We start from the raw sequence: 26204 nt of genomic DNA, 5'->3' as shown, positions 1-26204 counted from the left end.
TGTTAGAAACATTCGGGTGCCAGTCACCGTTCATTCATTCATTAAATTAATGACGCTGTGGCTGCAGTTAAAACTGTAGTGGCTGTACATAAATTTACACAATTTGTAATAGAAGTCACTGTGAGCGATTCTGTCTCCACTACCAGTATAATACTGAGATTGAAGACGATTTATAGTATGCCGATCAGCCACAACATTATGACCACGGACAGGAGAAGTGATTGATTCATTGACCATCTTGTGACAATCCAATGTTCTGCTGGGAAACTTCTGGACCTGGCATTCATTGGTGTGGATGTTACTTAGACATGTAGCACCCACCTAGACCAGACCAGGCACCCCCACCCCATAGCAATGACACTCCTTGATGGCAGCAGCCATCCCCAGCAGGATGCAGCCACAAAAACACTTAAGGAACAACTAAAAAAAACATGAAGAACAGCACAAGGTGTTGACCTGGCCTCCAAATTCACTAGATCCCAAACTGATCAAATATCTGTGGGATGATCCACAGAGGCCCCTCCCCTTAAAGGCCCCCCCCACTAACAACATTCTGTTGCCAGACACCACAGGACACCATCAGAAGGCCCATGTCCATTCTCTGATGAGTCATTTTGGAGACGCAAGGGAGACCTACACAATATTAGGAAGGTGGTCATAATGATATGCCTGATGGGTGGTATATTCCCTATCGGTTACCTATTGTACCTAATTTCTTGACTTATTAGTTGTATTATTGATGAATTAAATTTGAACCAGCTGTGATGCTGAATAAATGTATGAACCAAATTAGATTAATCTAAACGACACCACTGATTTATAAAACTAAAACCAAGTCCAGCTGCCTTAGTTTTAGCTTTTATTACTTTTAATACCTGGATGACTCAGACTCTTCCCTGTTAGAATAGTTGTAGTGTTAACTGATGGTTAATAAGTCACAGATTACTCGCCGGCCGTTGTAAAACTTCCCTGCAGTTGAATCTTTGTTGTTTGTTCACTCCAGGTGACTTGTGCTAACTGTAAAAAGCCTCTGAAGAAAGGCCAAACGGCCTACCAGCGTAAAGGCTCCACACACCTGTTCTGCTCCACCACCTGTCTGTCTGCCTTCTCACACAAACCCGCCCCCAAGAAGAGCTGCACCATGTGCAAAAAGTGAGTGAAGATTAAATTATTTTCCTGTCTTTAATTATGAATCAACCATTAAATACAGAAGGAGAGCTGCTATTCTAACTAATTGATGCACATTTTCTGTAGCTGATTCATTTGCGTTTGTGTTTTTTCCAGGGACATCACAAACATGAAGGGTACCATCGTGGCCCAGGTCGACTCCAGCGAGTCCTTCCAGGAGTTCTGCAGCACCGGCTGCTTGGGTGCATACGAGAACAAGCAGAACCCTCCGAAATCAGGCCTCAAAACCAAATGCACCGTCTGCGGCAAGCTCACGGAGGTCAGTCTTGTCGGACACGCTCGTCGACACTTTTCTCCCCTGTTGTCTGTTGATCGGTCAGTCTTAACCAGAACGACGCGTAATTGGATTCCAGTGATGGAGAAAGGCCAATCCATGGTTTCTGCATCCGTGCAGCATGAAATGATCTGGCGTAAATTTCGTCATTGGTAGCAAATGCAAACTCGATATCAGGCTTCAGACTGCACAAATCATTACAGCTTTCAGTGTAAAGAGCCTCGGGGCTGCTAACATGGCTGTGTACTCTTAGTTGCGTTAGGCTTCATCATACTTTCATAATTTATATCCCTATCTTCACAGATTTATTTTAATTTAGGAAATATCCCCTTTATCCCTCCTTTCTCTACTTTTCTTGTTGGTTATTGATTGGTACCGTGCATTGTTTTACCACCATTTCATTGCATTTTTCTCCTTTGCCGTCTTCTTCCTCAGGTCTCCTTCATTCAATATTTATCTCGTCCGGCTTCTCTCTTCTCTAGTTCACTCTTTCTGACCTTTCTTGCCCTCTTTCTTTCTTCTCCATTTCACCACGGCTCCTTTAGGTGTATTTGCACCGGATCTTCATGGCCACCGCATGCAAAGACCCCCAAAAAACAATCCTGCTAAACACTGAAGCAGCCGCAGTAGTTTTTTTTTTTGTTGATAGTTCAGCATATGCAAAAAGTTCAGCTCGGCACGCCCTGTCACCATCCGGCATTTATCTACATCAGGGGTCTTCACCGTTTTCCAGGCCAAGGACCCCCAAACTGATGGAGAGATGGAGTGGGGACCCCCTACTTAAATATACATGTATTTAAAGACATTTAAATTTGTGGAAAGAATTGGAGGGGGAATGTAAAACAAACGTCTAATCAACCAAAACTTTCGTGACCCCCCGCAGTACCTCCGCTGACCCCCTAGGGGTCGCGGACCTGCTGTTGAAGACCTCTGATCTACGACCTTATCTATACTTCTTCTTACTTCTACTTAACTTCTAAAACATCTTTCTCCTTCAGCTCCGTTTAAGAGATTATAGTGACGCACTCATGATAATCAGAGAACCAGGGTTACAGTCATAACCTTACATTCATGCATAGATGGGCCATCTTTCTTTGTCGGAGGTGTGTGATGAGATGAAATGGTCCCAGAAGAAGCCTTTTTTATTATCATCTTCTTCCATCTACAGATCCGGCACGAGGTTAGCTTCAAGACCGTGACCCACAAGATCTGCAGCGACACGTGTTTCAACGTTTACCGCAGGGCCAACGGTCTGATCATGAACTGCTGCGAGCAGTGTGGCGACTACCTGCCCAGCCGAGCTTCAGCCAACCACTTCCTGCTGGTCGACGGCCAACAGAAGCGCTTCTGCTGCCAGAACTGCATCAGGGAGTTCAAGCAGGTGACGTAGCCCCCCCCCCCCACCCACCCACCCGACCACAGGCCACGAGTGCGTCTGATTGGAGTCCATGTGCAGCAACAGCCCCGCTTTGATGGCCAGTTACATTCCTCCACGTTAGAGTTTCTGTTCAGGAAACTGTCCCCACAGCACACGGAAAACTAGTCGTCTTAGCCCCCTAGGATAGAAGACATGTTTGCTGTTGAAGGAACACAAGTAGTGAGACAAAAAAAATAGTCCTTGAATCAATTTGGGAGTGAGCCAGTGCTCAGTCTGTCTGCAAAATCTACACCGAAAGCAAAATGGCTGCTCTAATAATGTGCGGAGAAGAATAAATCCGTCAAATTTGTCAAATACAGACATTAAAAAAATACATTAATTGATTTTGTTGGAGAGAAGGAACGTCAGAGGACGATGAATAGGAACGTGGATCACTATTCTCATATCAGATCAGTATAATGTGCATTACTAATGGAACAGTACGGGTCAGTGGATCTCTTTTTAAACTCATATACCCAAAATTGGAGGTTTAAATGGTTGCTTGGCAACAGCAGCTTATTGGGGAACCTGGAAACCACAGGATTCATGTCATTTGCTGGAGTAGGACATTCAAACAACAGGCTGGTTTGTGCATCATCGAGTCGTGTTTAATGATCGTAGGGTGAGGTGACCGGATTTCTGAAATGAAATCCGGGAACATTTCCAACTCGGAGATAAAAAAAGATTTATATGTTATCAGGATGAAATGTAGAAACTGGGACAATTACCGTTTCATTTATTTATTTATTTTTTTACATATTGTTCATATTTAAACAATAATAATCAAATGTAACAGCAGGAATGTGGCTTTCAACATTGTTGTTAGCACTTCCTAAAAGTAATAAAAGGAATAAAGTAGTAGTAGTAGTAGTAGTAGTAGTAGTAGTAGTAGTAGTAGTAGTAGTAATAGCAGGGGTCGCGTTAACTGAATATTTTCCGTCATTGACCGTTTTTCTTTTTTTTTTTTAAACTGTGACGAATAAATCTGAAGGCCATCCGTCATTTTGCCAGATTGCAGTTCACACCCCTGACCACTTGGCGGCGAGTGACGTTATTAATCGGCTCTTGTCTCTAATCGCAGTTTTCCTTCCAAACGTCGCGGAACTTTTGTCAGTGCACAATTTCCTTGTACACCGATTATACTGATGCACACGTCAGAGCTCGGCTAACCATAGACATATATACAATATACATGTATATATGTCTGTGTGGCTAACGGCTACCAAAATGGAGGAATCAGATGAAAACCATTGACTGTATTTAGTAAAGCACGTTGCTAGGACTGATGGAAGGCAAATTTTATTTTAAAAAGCTGCCTGATGGAAGCCTTGATAAAAGCGGAGTTTTATGCAAATTAAACGGGCTGAACCACCGCGACCGGCTACTGTAATAACTGCTGTTTACAGTCTACTTGAATTTTTTTATTTTTTTATTTTTTCTCATTCATAAAACGCTAAATCTGGGACCTTTTTCGGGGACAGCTTTAGCCAGGGACAGGTCATCCAAAGCGGGGACTGTCCTCGGAAATCAGGGACATCTGGTCACTCTAGCGTAGAGGTATGTGCTTTATGTCTGGTGGACTGAAATTCTCTGACCAGCTCTGTAGTTGACATTTATCTAAAAAAAAAAAAAATCACCACTGGAAAATCAATTTCAGAAAAATTAAAGTTCAGTAAGTGCAGCTTCACGCTGAGGAAACTCTTTGTCACTAAGATATCATTTCATTTTCCTCTCCATTACAAATTATTTGTCTTATCAAGTAACGCTATAATAGTTTTGCACGGCTGATGCTAGAGTTTATTTAAGTGATAAGACAAAGGAAGATAAGCTGTCTTTGCTCTGATACTGTAATGCTCACATGTCAGGGTCAACTCAGTAAACACCAGAAATCATTCACAACAAACACAGCGTTAACCCTACGAAGCTAATTTTTTAAAATCATTATTAACGTCTTTTTGACTCGCAGGTCGTTCTGATGTTCTCCCTCTCTTCTTCTGCAGGTTCACAGTAAACTTGCGAGCTGCCTGACTTGTAAAACGCTGATCAAGACGGGCGAGGTGCTGCACAGCCTCGGAGCGAGCGGCACCATGGGCTCCTACTGCTCCGTCAACTGCATGAACAAGGGCAAGCTGGCGTCCACCTCCTTCATCAGTGAGTGAGGGTGCACCATGCGCCGTTGTCCGTGGATCCTAGTGTGTCCCTAGTGTGTCCTGTTCTGAGTCCGAATTCACAAATTGTTTCATGATTAGAAGTTCGTCACTGACATATTTACGTTTTTAATGTGTCTTGTGTCTTTGCGTAGACACGGAGCCGACGTGTCACTTCTGCAAGAGGAATTCGTTACCGCAGTATCAGGCCACGCTGCCGGAGGGAAACATCCTCAACTTCTGCAGCTCTCAGTGTGTGACCAAGTTCCAGGTGAGGACAGAAGACACAGATACGGGTTCTTGTACAAAACATAAATGCAAATAGTTGATCGTGTCAGTGATCAGATTTTTATGGACATTAAAGATTATCATTATGGCTGATAGGGACAAAAATAAAACCCAGATTAATGAGAGAAACTGAAACTGTCACGACTTTATCACGGTGTATGACTCCATACAGTCTAATGATGACATTTGCAAGTCAAAGCCTCAGTAGAACAGGCTGTGTTTTTTTGATTTAATTATTTATTGAAGAGCATTTATGTATTCAAATATTTTTTTTACAGAATGCTACTCTTCAAACGGCCACCAACGGACAGACGCCTCTCTCCACCACAAACAACACCGTCCAGCTGAAATGCAACTACTGTCGAGGAGTGTTCAACTTGAAGCCTGAAATCCTGGAGTGGGAGGTGAGGCCAGCTTTTGATCTTAACACACGGTCCCGCAAAATAATGTGCTTTAAACTGTAGCTACGGCTCCTTCTGCTTACTCAAATGCAAATACTTACACGCAGTCACACTTCTTCAGACACTTGTTTGAACAGCTGGTTGCTTTTCTACCTCCATGTTTCCGTCCCTCCTGGAAACTCCTCACCTGATGTTTACCCCACGTGGAACAAATATGCTCAGAATGATTGGATTTATTCTAACCAGAGAGAAACGATGCTTCTGAGGAGCTAATATTTTCCTGCTGAAAACCGCCTCTCTTAATCGGATTCATCGGTTACTTCTCATCAGACCAGTCTGTTCTGATTGAGGTTGTTATGAGGCATTTTTTATTCTCATAAGTCAAATACTTGGGTCCATTTAAACATAGCCTCTATCACTTCAGACTGAGTGTAAGGCCAAGGGTTCCCATGCATTGTTAATACTACGGCGGCCTGCCAGGCTCTAATTTACTCCGCCATGGCCTCGTAATGAATCGGAAATACTTTTGCACGTTTCAAACGACGTTGTGCTTGTTTTTCCTATTGCTCCTGAAAGCATCTCACAATTTAACCTGATGGAGAAAACAGCTCGGACAACTCATGCGGCATGAGAAGCTGTTTGTGTTGTTCACTAATAAAATTTACGTTACTGCGACTTTTTAAAACCTGAAGTTAGGGATGCACCGAAAATTTTCAGCCAAAAAAACAAAAATGCTCTTTTGGGCCATTTCCGGCCAAAAATTGCTGCGGTGGTTGCTTGCATCATCACAACATCCTGTTTCGGCCGCGTTGTTTCGGCAATAAATTTTCTGACTTTTTCGCTGAAACAACACGTGCAAGCAACAACCGCAGCAATTTTCGGCCGGAAATGGCCCGAAAGTGCATTTTCGGTGCATCCCTACCCGAAGTTTGTGCTCTTGATTTTTTTTGTGATTTAGAATTATTTAAAGAGAATTGGCCAAAACCTGAAGGAAAAGACTCCAGACGTAACGTGAACTAGTTTAACTTTATAAGCAGTAGCTCCTAAAGTTAGATTGAAAGTCAACTGTTTACTATAAATTAGATTTATTACATACGTTTGTCCAAAAGCATTTTGTTTAGCGCTCATGTACATGATCTGCACAGGCTGCTGCCGTTTGTCTCTAAATCCAATATCTGCGTTATTACGATGATTTAAAGACGGACTGAAACAAAACTCTATACCTGCATTATCGTCCGTTAATCTAAACGTCTCCGTCCTCCAGGATAAGGTCTACCAGTTCTGCAGTAAGACGTGCTGTGAGGACTACAAGAAGCTTCACTGCATCGTGACGTTTTGCGAGTACTGCCAAGAGGAGAAGACGCTGCACGAGATGGTGAAGTTCTCCGGAGTCAAGAGGCCGTTCTGCAGCGAAGGTACTGATCTCCACCTCGACTCTGTAGGACTCTTGATAAATCAGAGCAATTTTCTTGACAGTTGTGAAGTAGTGCCAGTGACGGGAACATGTGGTCGTTGTTATTTGTGTGTTTAATGCATTGTGATTTCCAGTATATTTCTATATATCTCTTCTTCTATTTCTAGGTTGCAAGCTACTATTTAAGCAGGATTTTATCAAACGGTTGGGTTTAAAGTGCGTGAGCTGTAACCACTGCAACCAGCTTTGTAAGAGAGGCGTGACCCGGCAGCTCGGCGGCTTGACCCGGGACTTCTGCAGCGAGCCGTGTGCCAAGAAGTTCAACGACTGGTACTACAAGGTCTGCTCATGTGTAGTAAAATAAACAAATATGTGCTGTAGGTAGAGGTACGCTCTTATTAATGGTCTGAAATTCTCTCCCCCCGTGGCCACTAGGCGGCGAGGTGCGACTGCTGTAAGGTGCAGGGCAACCTGACGGAGTCCGTGATGTGGAGAGCGGAGATGAAGCATTTCTGTGACCAGGAGTGTCTGTTGAAGTTCTACTGCCAGCAGAACGAGCCCATCATGGTCACACAGAAAGGACCGGAGAACTCCAGCGTGGGTGAGTGTTTTCTTTATGTTCTTGTGATAGAAATTAATTTGGGAGTGGAGAAAGAAAGTTTTCCTCACAGAAAAAGAAAGAAATCATGCATCTTGACTTACATTCCAAGTGGCAAGGCTTTGATGCATCTGATTTTCCTCTTACAGGTTTAGACGTCCAAGGGGCCAAACTTGGGGTAAGAAAGAATTGCATACTGCAAAGATGTCTGAAACAAACTAGGGATGCACCGAAAGATTTTGGCCGAAAAACTGGTGCATCCCTAAAACAAACATCGATTTTGGCAAAAATTAAAACTGTTTGCACATAAACCCGTACGTCTCCTCCTGCACGTTGCAGCTGGTGAACCAGAGTACGGCGCCGTATGCTGGCGGAGGTTTGGTGAGAGACGTCAAGAACAAGGCCGTGCTCTGCAAACCGCTCACGCTGACCAAGGCCACCTACTGCAAGCCCCACATGCAGAGCAAACTATTACAGACAGGTAAAATGCTATGAGCTATATTATAGCATTAGCATTAGCAAATGTGCAACTCTGACATTAATACGTATCCTGACATATTCGTGTCCACAGATGTAGACGACGGCGTGAAGAGAGAGTATATTCCCGTACCTATACCGGTGCCCGTCTTCATCCCCGTGCCTATGAATATGTATTCCCAAGTCACTCCCACACCACTCTCCCTGCCTGTACCGGTAAGACACGAGTCCGCTTTGTTAACACGCATGGTTTTATTCGTTCTAAAAGACGTACTGTGGATGATACACAAGCTTTATTATCTGTCCCGTCCAGGTCCCTGTGCCTGTGTTCATGCCCACCACCCTGCAGGGGGCAGAACAGATCATCCAGACCATCACTGAACTGAAAAACAAGGTGCCGTCTGATCCACTGGAGGCGGACCCGCTCCCCGTGGACGAGAAGATCGCAGAGGACCAGAAGCCAGGTTTGCTTTTGAGAGAGTTGGATATCTCGATTGATCCTGAGTAGAGAGCACACATGCAAGAAATCTGCAGCGTATGATGAGAGTGGAAACTTAACTTGTCTGTATGTTCAGATGTGAAAGCAGTGAAGGTGAAGAGGGAGCGTGGAGGAGAGGAGTCTTCCAGCAGCAGCTCTGAGGAAGAAGAAGAAGAGGAGGAGGAGGAGGAGAAGGAGGAGAAGGAGGAAGAGAAGTACGATCCCGACCTGGACTTGGAGGCAGACTTCCCTCAAGGTAAACCCCTGATGATGCTGGTGGTTTTAAGAGATCGGTGATCTGGTTCACACCCGTCTAAATTTGAAAGATGAAATTTAAATATCTTCTCTCGTTTCCTGAGACTTTTGTTTGGTGTTACTAGTCTTACAAGATGGCACAACAAGATTAGGAGTGTGTTGATGTGAGGCGACATTTTGGATTTAAATAGTATGACGACCAAGGAAAGAAATATGCAGGATATAAAACTTGAGGTACAATAATAAGACAAGATAAAAATCTTAAACTGAGATGAACCGAATCGGGAAGTCGGACGCGATTCCCAGCCCTCGCTATTAGTGTAGTGTCAGGAACAGACGCTGCGATGATGGTAAAGCAACTTAACACCAAGAAGTAATAGTTTAAAGCATTTCATATTCAAGCTTCAGATTTCAGCTCTCCTCGCTCCTCTTGATGTTTTTCACTCTCTTTTATTTAATTGGGACTAATCACATTTTATCGTCATCGCTTTTCATCATTTGCTAAAAGCAATGCAACAAAAACGTTTGTTTACATCATACCAAAAAGAAAGAATTTTAACATCATGTCTTGATAATTGTTAAAATGTTGAAGTCCTTCTTATCCATTCATTCATTCATTCATTCATTCATAGTGAATGACTGGTGGTTTTTAATAGATCAGTATTAAAATGTCTCCCTCTGGTTATTTCTGGACCTGCTGTCATCACTCCTATCAGAGTAGAGGTTTTAAAGAGGAACTACCGTTTTTTACAACCTGGACCTTATTTCTAGCATAAAACGTATATCCATATAGTGGGAGTGAATGGGGCACCGAAACGCAGCCTCTAAATAACACATTATCTGCCGCGAAACTCGTTCATTTCACCGATATTTTGTTATCGTACGCTAGTGCTATTCCCTGTTGAATCCGTTCCATCATCCAGGGTCCGTAGATTGACCTACAAACCACGGATGATGTCTTCTGACCTGGATAATGTCATCTCTGAGCGCTGCACGCACCCGCGACTGTCGGCTTGTTTAACTCCGGACTCAACGGGGAATAGCACTAGCATATCATATCAAAATATTGGTAAACTGAACGGGTTTCGTGGCAGATAATGCGTTATTTAGAGGCTGCGTCTCGGTGCCCTGTCACTCCCGCTATATGGATATACGTGGATCTAATCATCTCCTAAACTTGTGCAAATGACACCAAAGTTATATGGGTGAGTATACAACCGTATTTTATGCTAGAAATAAGGTCCAGGTTGTAAAAAAAACAGTAGTTCCACTTTAAACACCAGTCAGAACTGATGGAAAATGTGTTTTCATCTTGGTCTCCACTCTCATACTGAATGAATTCAGCGTAGCCAGTAAATTTAAATCTTTAAAATATCGAGCAGATTCACTTAAGGCTAGGTGTCTCAATCAGAAAATAGTACTCCTCGTTTTTTAATAGATCAGTATTAAAATGTCTCCCTCTGGTTATTTCTGGACCTGCTGTCATCACTCCTATCAGGGTAGAGGTTTTAAAGAGGAACTACCGTTTTTTTACAACCTGGACCTTATTTCTAGCATAAAACGTATATCCATATAGTGGGAGTGAATGGGGCACCGAGACGCAGCCTCTAAATAACGCATTATCTGCTGCGCAACTCGTTCATTTCACCAATATTTTGTTATGATACGTTAGTGCTATTCCCCGTTGAGTCCAGAGTTACCTGTTATCATCATCCAGGGTCTGTAGATTGACCTACTAACTTCTGACCTGGATGATGTCATCTCTGAGCGACGCACGCTCGTTATATGGGTGAGTAAACGACCGTATTTAATGCTAGAAACAAGGTCCAGGTTGTAAAAAACAGTAGTTCCCCTTTAAGGTTTGGCACGTTTCTTTCCCACTAGGCCGTGATGATATCCAGACTGAATTAATAAAATATTTTAGTAAATAAACTGCCGTCGTTAACCCACATTTACTAATTCATGTAGCTTCACCTGCAGGACATTGGGTCTGTTTGAATGAAAAGCGCTTTTAAACTAGTGGCAACAAGCAAATGAGTCAGCCTGGAGATTTGCGTGGTAACGTGTGTCACACTTTGCTTCAAGTCTGCTTTTCTGGAAACATGATTTTATGAAACGTGCTTGTAGATGAGGAATCCATGCTCTATAATGGCGGGGTATCATATCTCGTTCTCACCTCGATGACTCCCAGAGAGAGAGAGATGATTTCTCGCCCGTCATTACCTCTGTGCGCCTGACACAATGCATCCCTGTATTTAAATCTTGATTTGACTAGAAGTGAAACCGATGCAAAATAAAGAGCCTTTAGAGGTCATAGTAGATTTGCATTAACAGTCCCTGTAGAGCAGTGGTTCTCAGCTGGTCTGGCTTCAGGACCCAACATCACACCTCAACGACAAGCCGCGGCCCAAATCAAAGAACATCTTCAACTTCTCAAATTTATTGAATGAAAAGATTGAACCTGGAGATAGTAGAATAGAATATCACAGTCTGAAAACACATGTAATGATAAACCAAAACGATCAGCAAGTGGCGATGCTAGAGAGGGAACTATTCCCTTTGACGCTCAATTAGCTGCATTTTAACAGGCTCAACAGTGCTTTCATGCAGAAACAAACCAATGACACTGGTTTTGTGAAAATCTCTGTCAAAACTGAAATATCGCTAAATAAATCGAATCAGGACCTCATGAATCGGATTGAATTGATTCAGGAAATCAGTTGTGATAGCCAGCCCTACTCTCTAACGCTATGCCCGAGGCTCTTCACTCCAAAATGCTAAGATCCTGAATATCTTAATAATAAAGCATTAAAGTAAATGCTGTCACAGTCCATAAAACCCCGAATCTAAAGTATATATTACTTATAAATACAAACAAAAAGATAATCTAACAGATGTTTTGTCCCGTCTCAGCCCCAGACCCTGTTCCGGTCCTGGAGGGAATGGACGAGGACATGGGCTTCTCTCTACCTCCGGTCCTGGCAGAGGAGAAGGACGAGCCGGAGGAGTCGGCCCCTCGACCACGGCCGAGGAGACAAGTATGTGTTTTAACGCACACGCAAACTCATAAATGTGACGCTTGTATATGTTTCACCGGCTAAATGAACCCGACTGCTCAGTAAAGACGGTGTTTGTGTTGCAGGGGAACAAGAGGCAGGCGGTAGAGCAGAGCTCGTCCTCCTCTTCCACCCCAACAAGCAAACCCTCAGAAGGACGATCGCTGCCTCTCAAAGCTCGCTACGGCGTCAATGCCTGGAAACGCTGGGCGCTGTCTCCTTCCGACCAATCAGATCACACCAAAGCAAAGGACGGCTCCACGCCAGGTGAGCTAAACCCGATCATGTACCGCTCAGTGGTCCGGGGGGGGCGTTGCTTGGATGTGACGTTTGTTGATTAACACATGTCTGTTCCATGTCCTGCAGCTCGGCCTAAAAGTAACCTGCTGTCGCTGAGTTCAGAGGAGCTGAACGTGGCTCTGTCGCAGTTCGTCAGGGAGGTGTGCCGGCCGAGCGGGGAGCGTTACTCTCCAGACAGCATCCTCTACCTGTGTCTGGGGATTCAGCAGGTCGGTATCAAACCCCAGAAACGCTCTTCTTTATAATAAAATCTTCAAATTATGCAAAAATTTCCACAATTTAAAACGATATAAATACTTGCATGCAGTAATTTTTTTCTGATAAATGTAAATGTATGGTAGCACATGTCACAAATTTCTAAATGCAGGATATAACGCTGCATTTAGAAAGCTGGGATGTCGGATTTATCCCGCTTGGAGTGAACTAGATGCGACCTCTAAGTGTTTCAGGAGAACAAAGTTGAACATAAACAACAAACACGGCCGAAACATGGCGATAAGATAATATTTTTGTTTCCGAAGTTGCTGATAAGTCCTCATAATTGAGGACTTCCAAAGTTATTCCACCAGCAATAGGTGATATTCTTCCCTCTGTGCTAAAAGCTAAAGGTAGACGCTCAATAAACCTCCATTCTTTTTGTCAGACTCATTTGTTGAGATTATAGTGACATATCCTCACGCAAAAGTCATTTTTTTGTCTCAATATATATTTGTTTTTTTTTTGGAATACATTTATTTTTAGTCTAGCACTCCACAGATATTTTTATTATTATTATTATAGTAGAAGCACACCTCATTTTGTAAACTGTTGGTTTCCTATAAGTGGCCATTTTGGAGGTAGGAACCAAAGTCAGAGCGAGTTTCCAGTAGGACAGATACTCCTGCTGCACAGTCTTTCCCCTCCTCCTCTCACATGCGAGCAGCAGCAGCACAGCATGGCTGCAGACTGGAGCTCAGGATTGTCTAAATTCCTCTGGAGAGGGATTTTCCTAAAGGAAAGATGTAAGAGTGACTTAATTTGTTGGTGAAAGTGCATCAATTTATGTGAAGTCGGATTAATAATCTGGTTTGAAATAGCTGAAAACGTCTTTGCAATGTGTCTGGGCCCTGCTGCTACTCGCTCCTCCATTTTGAAAATCCCTGTTTTAAATGAGATAACTTGAGCTTTTCTGCAGAGGAACTTGGAGCAGCAGCATTTTATTTATTTATTTATTCATTTGTTCAGATTTCTGTGTCCGTTGATTATAATCATTTGCTGTTCACATCCTGAAAAAGCAGTGATGATCATTTGAATATGAGGACACGAAAATTTTTAACTTTTTTTTAAGCAACCGCTGATTGAAGCTTGTTTTATTTATTTTTTTTAATCTATAATTAATTTTGTATTTGCAGCATCTCCACGCCAGAGGCCGGAAGGATGATCTGTTCAGTGACCCGGGCTACCAGCAGTTTGGAGAGGAGCTCAACAAGGTCCTGAAGGACTGGCAGCCAAGTGTGCTTCCTGATGGTGAGTGCAGCCACACGACACGCTGATTATGATCAGGCCTCAAGTTTTAAACTTAGCTTGGAGTGAGATTGATTGATTTATTTTGAGACGGGGTGAGGGTGAAGTGTGTTTGAAGATAAGTTTTATTTACGACTTTCAGGACAAAAAAAGACGACTAGAAAAAAGATATTTCGCCAAAAGGGGCCCCTTGAGCAGCACTGGTCATTGTCTGCATTCATTAGCTCCTGTGTTTCTAGGAGGTTCAGCCTGACCATGCTGACAGCATATGTGTGTGTACATTTGCATGGCAGTTAAAAACAGAAACTCAGTTAATTTAAGCCTTCTTAAATAGCCCCGTCTAATTATAACCGTCTAAAGCTGTTTAATTAAGGTAAATTGATCCATAAAGCAAATATCCCTTATAATTCCTCGACTTTAATAAGCTTCGTCTTCTCCCACTTGACTTTAATAAGCAGCTATTGTAAAAAATTAAGTAATGAAGTGATTACATGATCACAGGCTTCCACTTCCAGCTCTTCTTTGACGTTTGCACGGAATCGCAGCATTCGTTACATTGGTTACGGCTCTGCTGTTTCACCTGGCAACGAGGAGTACTATTTTCTGATTGAGACAGCTAGCCTTAAGTGAATCTGCTCGACATTTTAAAGATTTAAATTCACTGGCTACACCGAATTCATTCAGTATGAGAGTGGAGACCATTGTCCATCAGTTCTGACTAATATTTAAAGGGGAACTACCGTTTTTTACAACCTGGACCTTATTTCTAGCATAAAATACGGTCGTTTACTCACCCATATAACTTTGGTGTCATTTGCACAAGTTTAGGAAATAATTAGATCAACGTAAATCCATATAGTGGGAGTGAATGGGGCACCGAGATGCAGCCTCTAAATAACGCATTATCTGCCGTGAAACGCGTTCATTTCGCCAATAGTGCTAGTGCTATTCCCTGTTGAGTCCGGAGTTAAACAAGCCGACCATCGCGGGTGCGTGCGGTGCTCAGAGATGACCTCATCTCAGGTGACCTCGGGTCAGAAGACATCATCTGGGGTCTTTGGGTCTATCTACAGACCCCAGATGATGATAACGGGTAACTCCGGACTCAACGGGGAATAGCACTAGCGTATGATAACAAATTATTGGTGAAATGAACGAGTTTCGCGGTAGATAATTCGTTATTTAGAGGCTGCATCTCGGTGCCCCAGTCACTCCCACTATATGGATATACGCTGATCTAATTATCTCCTGAACAAGTGCAAATGAAACAAAAGTGATGTTGGTGAGTAAACGATGGTATTTTATGCTAGAAATAAGGTCCAGGTTGTAAAAAAACAGTAGTTCCCCTTTAACCCAACATGTAATGAACATACAGAGAAAGGATAAATGTTTTTCAACCAGAGAGAAATGATCAGATCACGTGTTTAAATATTTTCCTATTGATTGGATAATGAAAGGTTTACACCACCCCTCTACATCTGATTAAAATGCTTTCTGATCGTGTCACTCTGTTCTGATTGAGGTGGTCACATGAGGCATTTCTATCCAGATTATTAGAGGAACATTAGTGTCCATATAAATAAACCAACTGGTGGCAGTGTCCCATGATTAGAACTCTTCTGCTGTTCACATCCTGATTTTTTTGTGATTGCACTATAACGTTATATGAGGACACTGCTTCCACAGAAAGACGGTTTGTACCACGTTGTCTTTATCAGCACTGTGGACACGGGGCTTCAGACGCTTGTGTCTTTCTTGCGTCTTTCCCTCCAGGCTCTCTGTGGGGCCGAGTGGAGGAGCGGAGCCTGTGGAGCAGCCAGCAGCTCGGGGAGCAGAGTCCCGCCGCTCTGCTGCGCTCCCTGGTTTACCTGAACACCAAATACTTCGGCCTGCGCACCGTGGAGCAGCACCTCCGCCTCTCCTTCGCCAACGTCTACGGCCCCGACACCGTCCATCCTGTTACCAAGGAGACCGCCGTCTGCATCCGTGTGCCTTCCATCTCTCAGGATCACCATGGTGAGCAACGGAAAACACGCAGCAACCGGATAGAAACTGATGAATATGCACATGAAGGATGTTGGCAGCTCTGTTTATGACTTCTTTTTACTCTCTGAACTGTTAACGTTAGCCATAAACTCCACATTTTATCTATCACAGATTGGGTGAGCCTCCAGCTTCAGGGGAAAACTTTTCCAGGTGTCGTTTGTTGTGATTAGGTTTCATGACATTTGCTAAAATTCTGAACATATCCACAAATTATAGTCTCTCAGTGAGTTAAATGTGCCAGAAGTCAAGAGACGGGGATGGACATCTTTCAGATACTTAAAAATTCAAGCTTTTGTCAGAACATTCTTATACTGGGTGATAAAATTAGCGGAATGTGGAAGTTTAAGTCTAGTTTCAAATATTTATTGGCCTCAGCAAAGAGGCCACAATAGTTAGATAGTGGAGATGCTGCATATTCTTTCAGCGTGCAGTGACCTCATGGTCATATTGAAGAATGTTCTAGATCAGGGGTGTCAAACTCATTTTAGTTCAGTGGCCACATTCAGCCCAATTTGATCTCAAGTGGGCCGGACCAGTAACATTATAGTATAATAACCTATAAATTACGATGACTCCAAATGTTGCGCTTTGTTTTAGTGCAAAGAAGAACAGGTATGTTATGAAAATGTCCACGAGGAGCTAGCTAGCTAGCAACAAATTGCAGTGTGGTCATGGTTTAGCATCAATTAAGTAGAATTTCCGATGGAAAAGGCTCCGACTGAGTGTCCAGTCTCTCCAGCAAACAAATACTGAATCACAATAAATATAGCCTATTGAACTAAGTTTTAGCGGTGACTTTCTTTCTTGCTCCGTCTCTTTCCTCTCGGCCCCATCCACCTGGTTACCCCGATAGGTTAACTTGAACATCACTAATTGGCTAATCAAACAGATTAGACCAGTAATAGTCTATGTAATTTCCACATTTTGCACTTTGCAAATTCATGCCAGCGGGCCAGATTACACCCTCTGGCAGGCTGGTTTTGGCCCGCAGGCCATATGTTTGACACCCCTGTTCTTGATGGTATTTGTCATTGCTTTGGATTGTTGCAGTGATAATCTCCAACTTCCAGTGCAAAAAACAAACCAAAAACATTTCTCCCAGTGAGCCATCATGCTGTCAAATCCAAAACTTGCTCTGCAATGTTTTACTTATTTATTAGTTATAATTTTGCACAATTTTATTCACATTTTACGTTATTATTGTTGACCTGTGGTTTCTTTTGTTGATTTTATGACACTTGTTTAGATGTTTCACTCTTAATCCTTTACCTTCTTGTACAATGACTAACCCTCCATCCGACCATGTAATTTCGTTGTATGATGTATAGTGTATACGTTGTATAATGACAAATAAAGCACTTTATCTTATCTTAAAGGCTTATAAAACATATAACCCGTCGTACCCGATACAAGTAATAAAAACATGATAAATACCCCTTTTAAAGTACATTTAGCACACAAGAACAATGCAATTAATTTGCAGCTGTTTGCATGTGAACTGTTTCAATCAACGGCTCAAAAATTGCTTTAAGTAAAAGTATTGACTCTGTTCTTTGAAAGACAAAAATCAGTGTGAGCATAAAGGTTTGAATTCAATCAGAATCACCACAGATGACCCAGAGTGGCCTCATAGCCAAAGAGGTCAAATCCCAAATGTTTAGGTGCAAACGCCGAATATGTGAATGAATAGTGCTTTATTTTTGTTTTTTGGTGCAGTGCAACCAGAGTCTAGGAAGAGGAAGCGTAAGCTGGAGGATAATGATCGGGAGAGCGACGAGGGCTCGGGAGGCTCCAGTGTACGCTGCCCCGTAAAGAAGCTCGACTGTCACCTCTACGAACTCTACAGATCCAAGTGGTGGGTTCACTGTCTTTACTGGCGCAGGAACGAAAGGAAATTTAGTCTGAAGTTGAGTTCTGCTCTGAAACAAACTGTCCAGTAGCATGTACTGAAGGTCTGCATTCAGATCTCATTATGAACAATATTTGATATTTCCAGGAGTTGTTCAGAGACAACGTACCGTTTCTCTTTTAATTCTGAGGATTGACATCAAAACTGTCAATCTGCTGATTAAAGCTTGGCGATTTAAAACACAAAGGCTGAAATATGCCGCTACAACGCTCAGATCCCAAAATAAGGTCATTTTAGAGCCTGAGACCAATGAACGGTTAAAACCATCTATCTTTAATTCAGTAAACGGGTCAGATTTACACAAGTCCTGTGATTAAAACTCTTTGCTGTTCACATCCTGAACCACAGTGTTGACCGTTTAAATATGAGGACTTAAAATAATCTGTTTTAAAACGTATTAAAGGGACGTCAAGGGCTAAACTGTAGAATAACACTGCTCTCCCTCTTCTCTTGCCCACCTCCCTTATTTACCCCTGCTTCCTCTTCGCACTGTCCCTTTCTCTTCCCCTCATCCTCTGACCTCTTCTCTTTTTATTCCATCTCCTTTACTCTGCTTGCCCTTTTGTTTTCTCCCTCCTTCCCTCCCTCCAGCCCGCCGTTGTTGCGGGAGCGCCTCGACGTCTTCTACGTTCAGCCGGACCCGGCTTGCGGCCCCGACGACCCGCTGTGGTTCAGCTCCACGCCGCTGGAGCGACGGATCTTGGAGAGCCTCCTCACCAGAGTCCTCCTGGTCAGGGACGTTTACACAGACAGACAACACCTGCAGGAGGAAGAGGAGGGGGAAGAAGACGAAGCGGAGGAGGAGGAGGAGGAGGAGGAAGACGGGGGTGAAGCAGTTGGGGGGGAGTAAGAATCACTCGGACTTCTGTTAGTAAAGCCTGAACAGTCAGAAGAAGAGGAGGAAGCAGAGGGTCCTCTTCACTGTCCACTCTGACTCGCTGTTTCCTCCTGGTGAGGGACGTCCAGAATAGAGAAAGTTAGAGAAAAGCGGCGGCGAACAGCCCAAAACCTCACACAGGAAGCAGGAGGATAGACACAGATGGGAACAGGGTTAATAGGAAGATGAGAAGAGCCGTCGCTGGCTCTTCAGAATAAAACAAATTCAGGTAAAACACGATATCTGAAAAGACAGAATTCGCCGTCTCAGCGAATTACCACCACCGACGACTCTGAGATGCAGCGTGTTTATAGCGCTCGGACAAGCAGCAGCAGCAGCAGCTTCAAATCATGTAAACTTAGAACATCACAGCTGTCCAAAGCCACCAGGAGACGCAAGAAGGACTCGCTGTCCGTCACTGGGCTTCACGTCCTCGCCGAGCTGCGGTAGCGTTAGGGGTCGAGAAGCAAAACCGGAACCAAAACCCAGAGAAAGAAGAGTTGGGAGACTGTATTTGCAAAAACCTCACGGCGTGCACACTTCGAAGAAATTCCATCTTTGACGCAGGCGGTAGTTCGACGACTAGAAGCGTTAGTTGCAGGGAGAAGGATTTTTAGCAGCTGTTTGTCGTGTTTGTTACTTGCAGAACTTTTAGCGAAGCCATCAGTGCTTTACCATACTTTGGTCAAATGCTACTTCCCTTACAAGGTTTCAACATTTCATTTGTTCCAGCGGCTTTCAGACTTTTTGGCCTGGAAACACCAAAACAAAAACAAAAAAAACAGCGTTAAGGAGCTAACTTCTGGGCCGAGAAGTTGCAGCAGTAGCCTCGTGGCATTTCTTCGCAGAATTGGCGGGGAAAGCGAACTCACACAGCAGATTCTCATTCCGTATCAGTTTATGCAGTCGCTAAAACCAGAATATAAACTGTTTCGCTTTCACGGATTCAGTTCAAACAGAAACTCTATGCAAGGAGAAGGAGGCGTGTCACAAACCTAAACATTTACTTCCTGTTTTAGTTCAGTCTCCGACCAGATCAGAGGGATTCAAAGGTCACCGACCGTTCGCCTCTGGGCCAGTAAAGACATGAAAAAACCTATTAAATTAACCTGTTTGTTTTAATCCAGCATCACACCATCACAAAATAAACTCGGCTCCTGTCGGTGGAAAACCTTCAGCTTGAGTTTTTGTGTTTTCCACTGCATCACGAAGGTGGAATTTCTGACTTTCCAGCATGTCTTCGAAGGCAGCGTAGGCCATGACCTGTTGTGTCCCGCTCGCTCGCTCGCTCTCTCACCTGGCTGCTTTTCATTCCCTCCCGTCATCCAGCTCACCTGCTCTTCCTCTCAGGCAAAAAAAAAAAAAAGCGTTGCACCACGGGGGGAACTCAAGCCCAAGAGGGTAAGGAAAAGACGGTCCTGCCCCGCCCCGCCCCCGCCCCGCCGTGCTGTGGTGCAGCCGAAAAGGCTACCTGCCGACATGCTGCGTTTCTTTATAGGACTTTAGGGGAACCTTCATTCATGCGATGTAGCATTACGTGTGTACTAAACCCAGATTGGGTCGCTTTGACGTGTAAATATCTCCTCGAGTCGACACAGAGGGACGCTGTGTGGTTTGGGATAAAAAGGAAAGCTTGAAAACCCGCCTCCTGACAAAGCCTTCAAAGAAACTGATTTATTTATTTCTTTTTTTTTTATTATTAGTTTCACCGTATCCTCTCCTGATTTGGGATAGCATTTTTTTAGAGGGTGCCATTTCCTTCCTTCTCAGTCCGGCGCCCTCACCTCTTTTTCGTAGAGGCTCAACATGAAGGACGTGGATTAAGCAACGATCAGTTCTGAGTCTTGCTCATTTCTGTCCCAAGTGTTTGTACCGTTAGTTTTCCTCTCGACCGGTTTTAGTTTAAGAAGCGGAACACTTGTTGTCGAGTGTCCTTGAAGTTTATCGTGAATTTGTTGGATTTTGTTTCTCCTCTATCCATTGTCATATTTTTTTATTTATGTGTTACAACCTCGTTTTTTTTTTTTTTTTTTAAAGATGAACTTGTGTTTGCTCTGATGAAGTTGATTTGTTTTCTACTTCTGTCATTACAATGAGATTTACACAAAACATTAAATCTTAACTTCTCCTCAACCAGTCCTCGAGATACGAGACATGCCTCATCTGTGCTCTGAAATGGATTTAACTGCAGAACAAAGTCAGGGAAGAGTTTTATTTTATCTAAAGCTTAAAGTGTAGTTGCTGTTTGTTTTTTGTTTTTTTTTCCTACCCCCGATTTTATTTCTCAATCCGAACCTGGAGCGTAACATTTCTAGAACAAGCGGCGGTGGATTCAGGTGGAGAACGCGGTTGACGTCGGTGTGCAAACCTTTAAACTTTAGACTGCGAACATTTAAAAAAAATAAAACGACATCCCGGATGAGAAGATTTCCGTTAAACCCTGTTATTTTTATTTTTTTTCTTTCTTTCCCCTCCCCTGCTGGACTCGGAGGCAGCAGCCAAACCTGCCACGGGTTTGGACCTACAGTTGAGACGCTGTGGCCGGCTTTAACGCCTAATGTGAATGTGCCTATCTGTATATACTGAAAGTGAGTGATTGTGACTTGAGTCTGATGCTATGTGTGTGGGCTGATCTGCTGATACGGTCATGTTAAATAAATGATTTCATTTTCTAACCATTTATGACGCTGTTTTGATTTGTCGCTGCAGACTTGAACGTTGGACGTTGAATAGGAACTTTGCCAAATTACTTTGCTTTAGTAAACTAACGTCCTTCCTCTTCCTGGACGCTGCAAGGTTTAATATCCACGTGCTAAGAGTTTAAACTGAATCGGTCTACTCGAGGTAGTCGGGTAATGAAGCCAATGTGGAAAGTACAAAAAAAAGTGTTTACAGCCTAGAACTGAAGACAGTTTTGGTCTCCATGGCTAATATCTTCAGTCTTGACTCTGCCAAGAGTAAAATTTATACACTGCCTGGCCAAAAAAAAAAAACGGTCACACACACTAATATTCCGTTGGACCTCCTTTATCTTTGATTAGAGCACACATTCTCTGTGGCATTGTTTCAATAATCTTCTCCAATGTCACCAGATTTATTTCCATCCAGTGTTGCATTCATTTTTCACCAAGATCTTGTATTGATGGGAGAGTCTGACCACTGCACAAAGCCTTCTCCAGCACATCCCAAAGATTCTCAATGGGGTTAAGGTCTGGACTCTGTGGTGGCCAATCCATGTGTGATAATGATGTCTCATGCTCCCTGAACCAGTCTTTCACAATCCGAGCCCCATGAATCCTGGCATTGTCATCTTGGAATATGATCCATTGATGGAATAACCTGGTCATTCAGTATATTCAGGTAGTCAGCTGACCTCATTCTTTGGGCAACATAATGTTGCTGAACCTAGACCTGAGCAACTGCAGCAACCCCAGATCATAGCACTGCCCCCACAGGCTTGTACAGTAGACACTAGGCATGATGGGTGCATCACTTCATCTGCCTCTCTTCTTACCCTGATGGTTCCCCACTATCCTTCCAGTCTTTAATAATGCGTTGGACAGTTCTTAACCCAGTTTTAGTAGTTTCTACAATCTCCTTAGATGTTTTCTCTGCTTGATGCATGCCAGTGATTTGACCCTTCTCAAACAGACTAACATCTTTTCTATGACCACAGGATTTGTATTTAGACATGGTTGTTTAAGAAATGAGAAGCTACTCATCATCATCAGTTGGGGTTAAATAAGTTGTTGTCAGCTGAAAGATGATCACCCATGCAGTAATTATCCAGTAGGAGGCTCGTAAGAAAAGACTGCTGCACAAAAGTCACTCGCTTGCATTCAGAGCCTGCAGAGATTTAGTTTATCTGCAGCGCTCCCTGTGCCCCAAAGTTTAAAGCAGCCCGTCTCAAACCACCAACAGTTGGTGTTTTCATGAAATGTGGCTCAATCTTCTCTTCACGTACAGCATCTGCAGCACTTGTTTCCAGAGTGACTCTCACGTGGACGTGGCTTTTCATACCCAAGATGCTAGCGTTTCTGATCAAGTAGCAGGTAAGGTCTCCTTCTCAAGGCTTCCACCATGTTTGTGCATCACTACTCCTGTGTCAGCTAAACCGTTCCCTGCAGCTCTTTTGCAGACATACAGAGGACATGTTTTGTGTATTTTTCTTAACAGCATTCAAAGCAGTGGATAAATGGAGGGACCTGCAAGCATCGGTTAGCCAGACATCCAGGGCCTTTGTTGTTTGCCATGGAAGCACATGGTTTAAAGAGTCAGCAAATCTATTAAGCTCTGGAAATGCTGGTAGAAAGGTTTATCTTATTAAGAAAGAAAAGTACATTAGTATTTGTGTTGCAGCAGTGATTGCATTTACTTATTTTAATGTCATACGTCAATAAAATACGTCGTTGATGTTGTTTACTCCTTACTAAACGTGCCGTTAAAAATACACGTGGACATGTGGCAGGCAGCACAACACCAGGGCCTCCTCTCTGTGTGTTCTGACCTTCTTCTCTATCATGTCCCATTTTTTACAAGGTGCCGGGGCGGACATGACACCGAGGCAGGGAGCGTTATCTGCAGGATGACAGACCGTGGGGGCAGGAGGAGGAGGAGGAGGTGACGGTGAGGCCTGTCAACAAGGTCAGTGCAGCAGCCTGGGAGACGAGGCTCAGGGTCAAACACAGACCTGGCATTCATCAGGCAGCGTCTCAACATAGTTTGCAGGTAAGTCGTGGATTTAATCTCAGCATCTCTCTGTGTGATCCCAGACAGATCATGTCAGGACTACACCACCCTTGTTCTTCCTCTTGCTATAGGGAGTTCTTTATGACTTTATGGGTTCAAAAGGTACCAAATGTTTGCACAGCCATAAATGGAGTTTGTCGAGTTGTCTGTGAATGCTGAAAAGGATCCAAAAACGGTCACGTGAGCATTTAAATGTTTTAAAAATGGAGCCTATCCCAGCTGTCATTGGGGCGAGAGGCGGGGTACACCCTGGACAGGTCTCCAGTCTATCTCAGGGCTAACACAGAGAAACAGACAACCATTCACACTCACACCTACGGCCAATTTAGAATCAATGAACCTAACCAGCATGTCTTTGGACGGTGGGAGGAAGCTGGAGAACCTGGAGAGAACCCACGCAGACACAGGGAGAACATGCAAACTCCACACAGAAAGGAACCAGTCGGGTGATGGATTCGAAACCAGAATCCCTTATTATTACCTAATTACAGAAATTAATACATATATTAACCCCCTTTTCACTCATACGCTGTCAAACACGCTGCAAGCCCAAAAAAAGGAGTTAATTTGTTGTGTAATGAGCTGAATGCACAGAATAACAAGTATTACTCATGACTTATCTGGCTTTTTGCTGCAGTACCATCTTCTGTCTGTGGCACCAGATCCAGCCCAAAGCTTTAAAAAAATTTGAAACAAATGTGTAATAAATTCTAAAAAAATTATTTAAATTTAACAGGTTTTCCTGACGGAGCTGTCGACTATAGTTTTAATCCAACGCTGTGCAGACAAAAGCAAACGGTATGTTTGTTAGGGACTATTTTCTGCGACGGATTAACACACATTTATTGTTTCAGTGAGTATTTGCGGCAGCAGGGTGTTGTACATGGGGCCAAGTCAAGACAAACTGCAGTGTTTGTGCTCATGATGATGAGGGGAACATGGAAGCCAGAGTCACAGTGATGCTTTTAAAGGTTTATGGACGTCAGTAGAGCTCCGTGGTCCAGAGGAATGCTTGTTCTGTTCTAGGACATAAACTTAAATCTGCAGTGAAGAAAGACATTTCAGACAACATTTTTTTTTCTTTATGGGTAGAAACGTGCACTGTCCCGTCTCTCCCGACGGGGGGCGCTACGTCCTCGCAGTGGACCCCTCCTCCCTGAGCTCCTGTGTTTCCCCCATGAACAGGAGCAGACGTGTTGTTGAACCGTAACATCAGAGCGATGCTTTGTCCAGCCTCCGTGTCAGGACCAACAAGAGGTTGATCTGACGTAAGGTGGCCTCCCCTCTCCTCACCTCTCCTCTCCTCCCATAAGCCTGTACACATCCCTCCTCCTCCTCCCCATTTACCCCAAGCCTCGCCCTCTCACCCTTCCCACAGAAGAAGCAATGAAACTCAAATCAATTTGGCAGCTTTTAGGGAAAACCATTCTCTCATTTCACCCTTTTTTTTTTCTCTTTCTTCTTTTTGAGGGGGAGGCAGACGGGTGGAGGTACAAAACACGGTGACAAAACCCCAATTTTTTGAAGAGGCAAGCTTTTTTCTTTCTGTGCTATCGGTCAGAGTTGGCCAGACTCCAGTAACTTGTCCCATTGATCTAAAGCGAAAGCGGCCCTCACAGCGCCCACACAGCCCGGGCCTGCGAGGGAGCGGGGCGGGTGTAAAAACATTTTTTCACCCTCGTGGGGTTTTTTTTTGTCTGGGCTCAATCCCCAGCTCTTTCAGGGGGCATAAAGAAAGCGCAGCGCTCAGCAGGGTCATGTGGGCGAGGCCTGGGGGGCAGACTATAGGTGGCGATTAGGGCCTCTAATGTGCAATGAATCCTCTTCGAATCACATGATATGAACTAATGTCGCCATTTAATGATAAAACAACAGCGCCTGGGAGGGAAGAGCTGCCGCTGTGTGTGTGTGTGTGTAGATGCAGTGTACAGCTGCAGAGAGGACAAGAGGGCAGGAATGGATGACAACTGCATTTCTCAGGTTGCGTGCCTCAACACACGGCGCAGGGACCGACTGAGGGGCGAGTAAGAGCTTAGCTGGGTCCGCTGGGATGTGGGTTAAAGTGCAACACAGATGTTTATATCTTTAGACTTTTTAGTCACGTCTTGCATGCTGCAGCAGAATGCACCAAAGATGTCCACAGATCTTTGTTTTTGAGGGCTTCCTCCAAACTAAGGACGTCAGTGTCAGGTTTGATTTATGGCTGCAGACGCAGAACGGAGGAAGCTTGGCTCTGGCTGGTGGCGAGGGGGAGTCGAGGGGCTTGGATTGGGTTAAGTTTTATTAAATTGACCCTATTTGGTGAGCCATAGTGAAGCAGCGAGTGCAGCCGCTCCCCTCAGCGCAATCGCCAAACTCATCTATTTTTCCCAAAACGCCTACAGACGCTGACACATCAGCCTGTAGGACGTACTTCTGTCTTTTATCTTTGTGAGTGCACTCATTCATATAATGCATTCCTTGCAGCCTCATCTTAAACTTTACCAAAACGTCTTTAACCCTCAAACAGCCCCTCGAATCGAGGGCTGTCCCAAATCTCTCAAAAACTCACAGTCGTCTTTTCATCAATTCAAACCTGCCATTGACTTTACATTAATTTCCCTTTGACTTGGCCTCAACCTTAAAGGGGAACTACTGTTTTTTACAACCTGGACCATATTTCTAGCATAAAATACCATCGTTTACTCACCAACATCACTTTTGTTTCATTTGCACTTGTTCAGGAGATAATTAGATCAGCGTATATCCATATAGTGGGAGTGAATGGGGCACCTTAAACGCAGCCTCTAAATAACGCATTATCTGCCGCGATACTCGTTTATTTCAT

General features: G+C 43.7%; 1 protein-coding gene across 1 annotated transcript in view; it reads left to right on the top strand.

Moving 5' to 3' along the window:
- The window catches only part of zmym2 (zinc finger, MYM-type 2), a 33671-nt gene extending 12284 nt beyond the window's left edge, over positions 1 to 21387 (top strand). The window contains exons 5-25 of the mRNA XM_084544853.1: positions 1004 to 1152; positions 1285 to 1447; positions 2631 to 2843; positions 4880 to 5030; positions 5182 to 5297; positions 5593 to 5718; positions 6980 to 7130; positions 7297 to 7469; positions 7565 to 7730; positions 7877 to 7905; positions 8067 to 8208; positions 8299 to 8420; positions 8518 to 8668; positions 8780 to 8938; positions 11851 to 11975; positions 12080 to 12260; positions 12360 to 12502; positions 13685 to 13799; positions 15570 to 15812; positions 17559 to 17697; positions 18343 to 21387. Coding sequence (XP_084400979.1) covers positions 1004 to 1152; positions 1285 to 1447; positions 2631 to 2843; positions 4880 to 5030; positions 5182 to 5297; positions 5593 to 5718; positions 6980 to 7130; positions 7297 to 7469; positions 7565 to 7730; positions 7877 to 7905; positions 8067 to 8208; positions 8299 to 8420; positions 8518 to 8668; positions 8780 to 8938; positions 11851 to 11975; positions 12080 to 12260; positions 12360 to 12502; positions 13685 to 13799; positions 15570 to 15812; positions 17559 to 17697; positions 18343 to 18601 — 3216 coding nt within the window. The 3' untranslated portion in view covers positions 18602 to 21387. The remainder of the gene's footprint in view (positions 1 to 1003; positions 1153 to 1284; positions 1448 to 2630; positions 2844 to 4879; positions 5031 to 5181; positions 5298 to 5592; positions 5719 to 6979; positions 7131 to 7296; positions 7470 to 7564; positions 7731 to 7876; positions 7906 to 8066; positions 8209 to 8298; positions 8421 to 8517; positions 8669 to 8779; positions 8939 to 11850; positions 11976 to 12079; positions 12261 to 12359; positions 12503 to 13684; positions 13800 to 15569; positions 15813 to 17558; positions 17698 to 18342) is intronic.
- The last annotated feature ends 4817 nt before the right edge of the window (positions 21388 to 26204 follow it).

Source organism: Chelon labrosus (assembly GCF_963514085.1).
Source record: "Chelon labrosus genome assembly, chromosome: 5".
Lineage (NCBI taxonomy): Eukaryota > Metazoa > Chordata > Actinopteri > Mugiliformes > Mugilidae > Chelon > Chelon labrosus.
The sequence above is the reverse complement of the archived record's forward strand: the minus strand, read 5'-3'. Positions and strand labels throughout refer to the sequence as shown.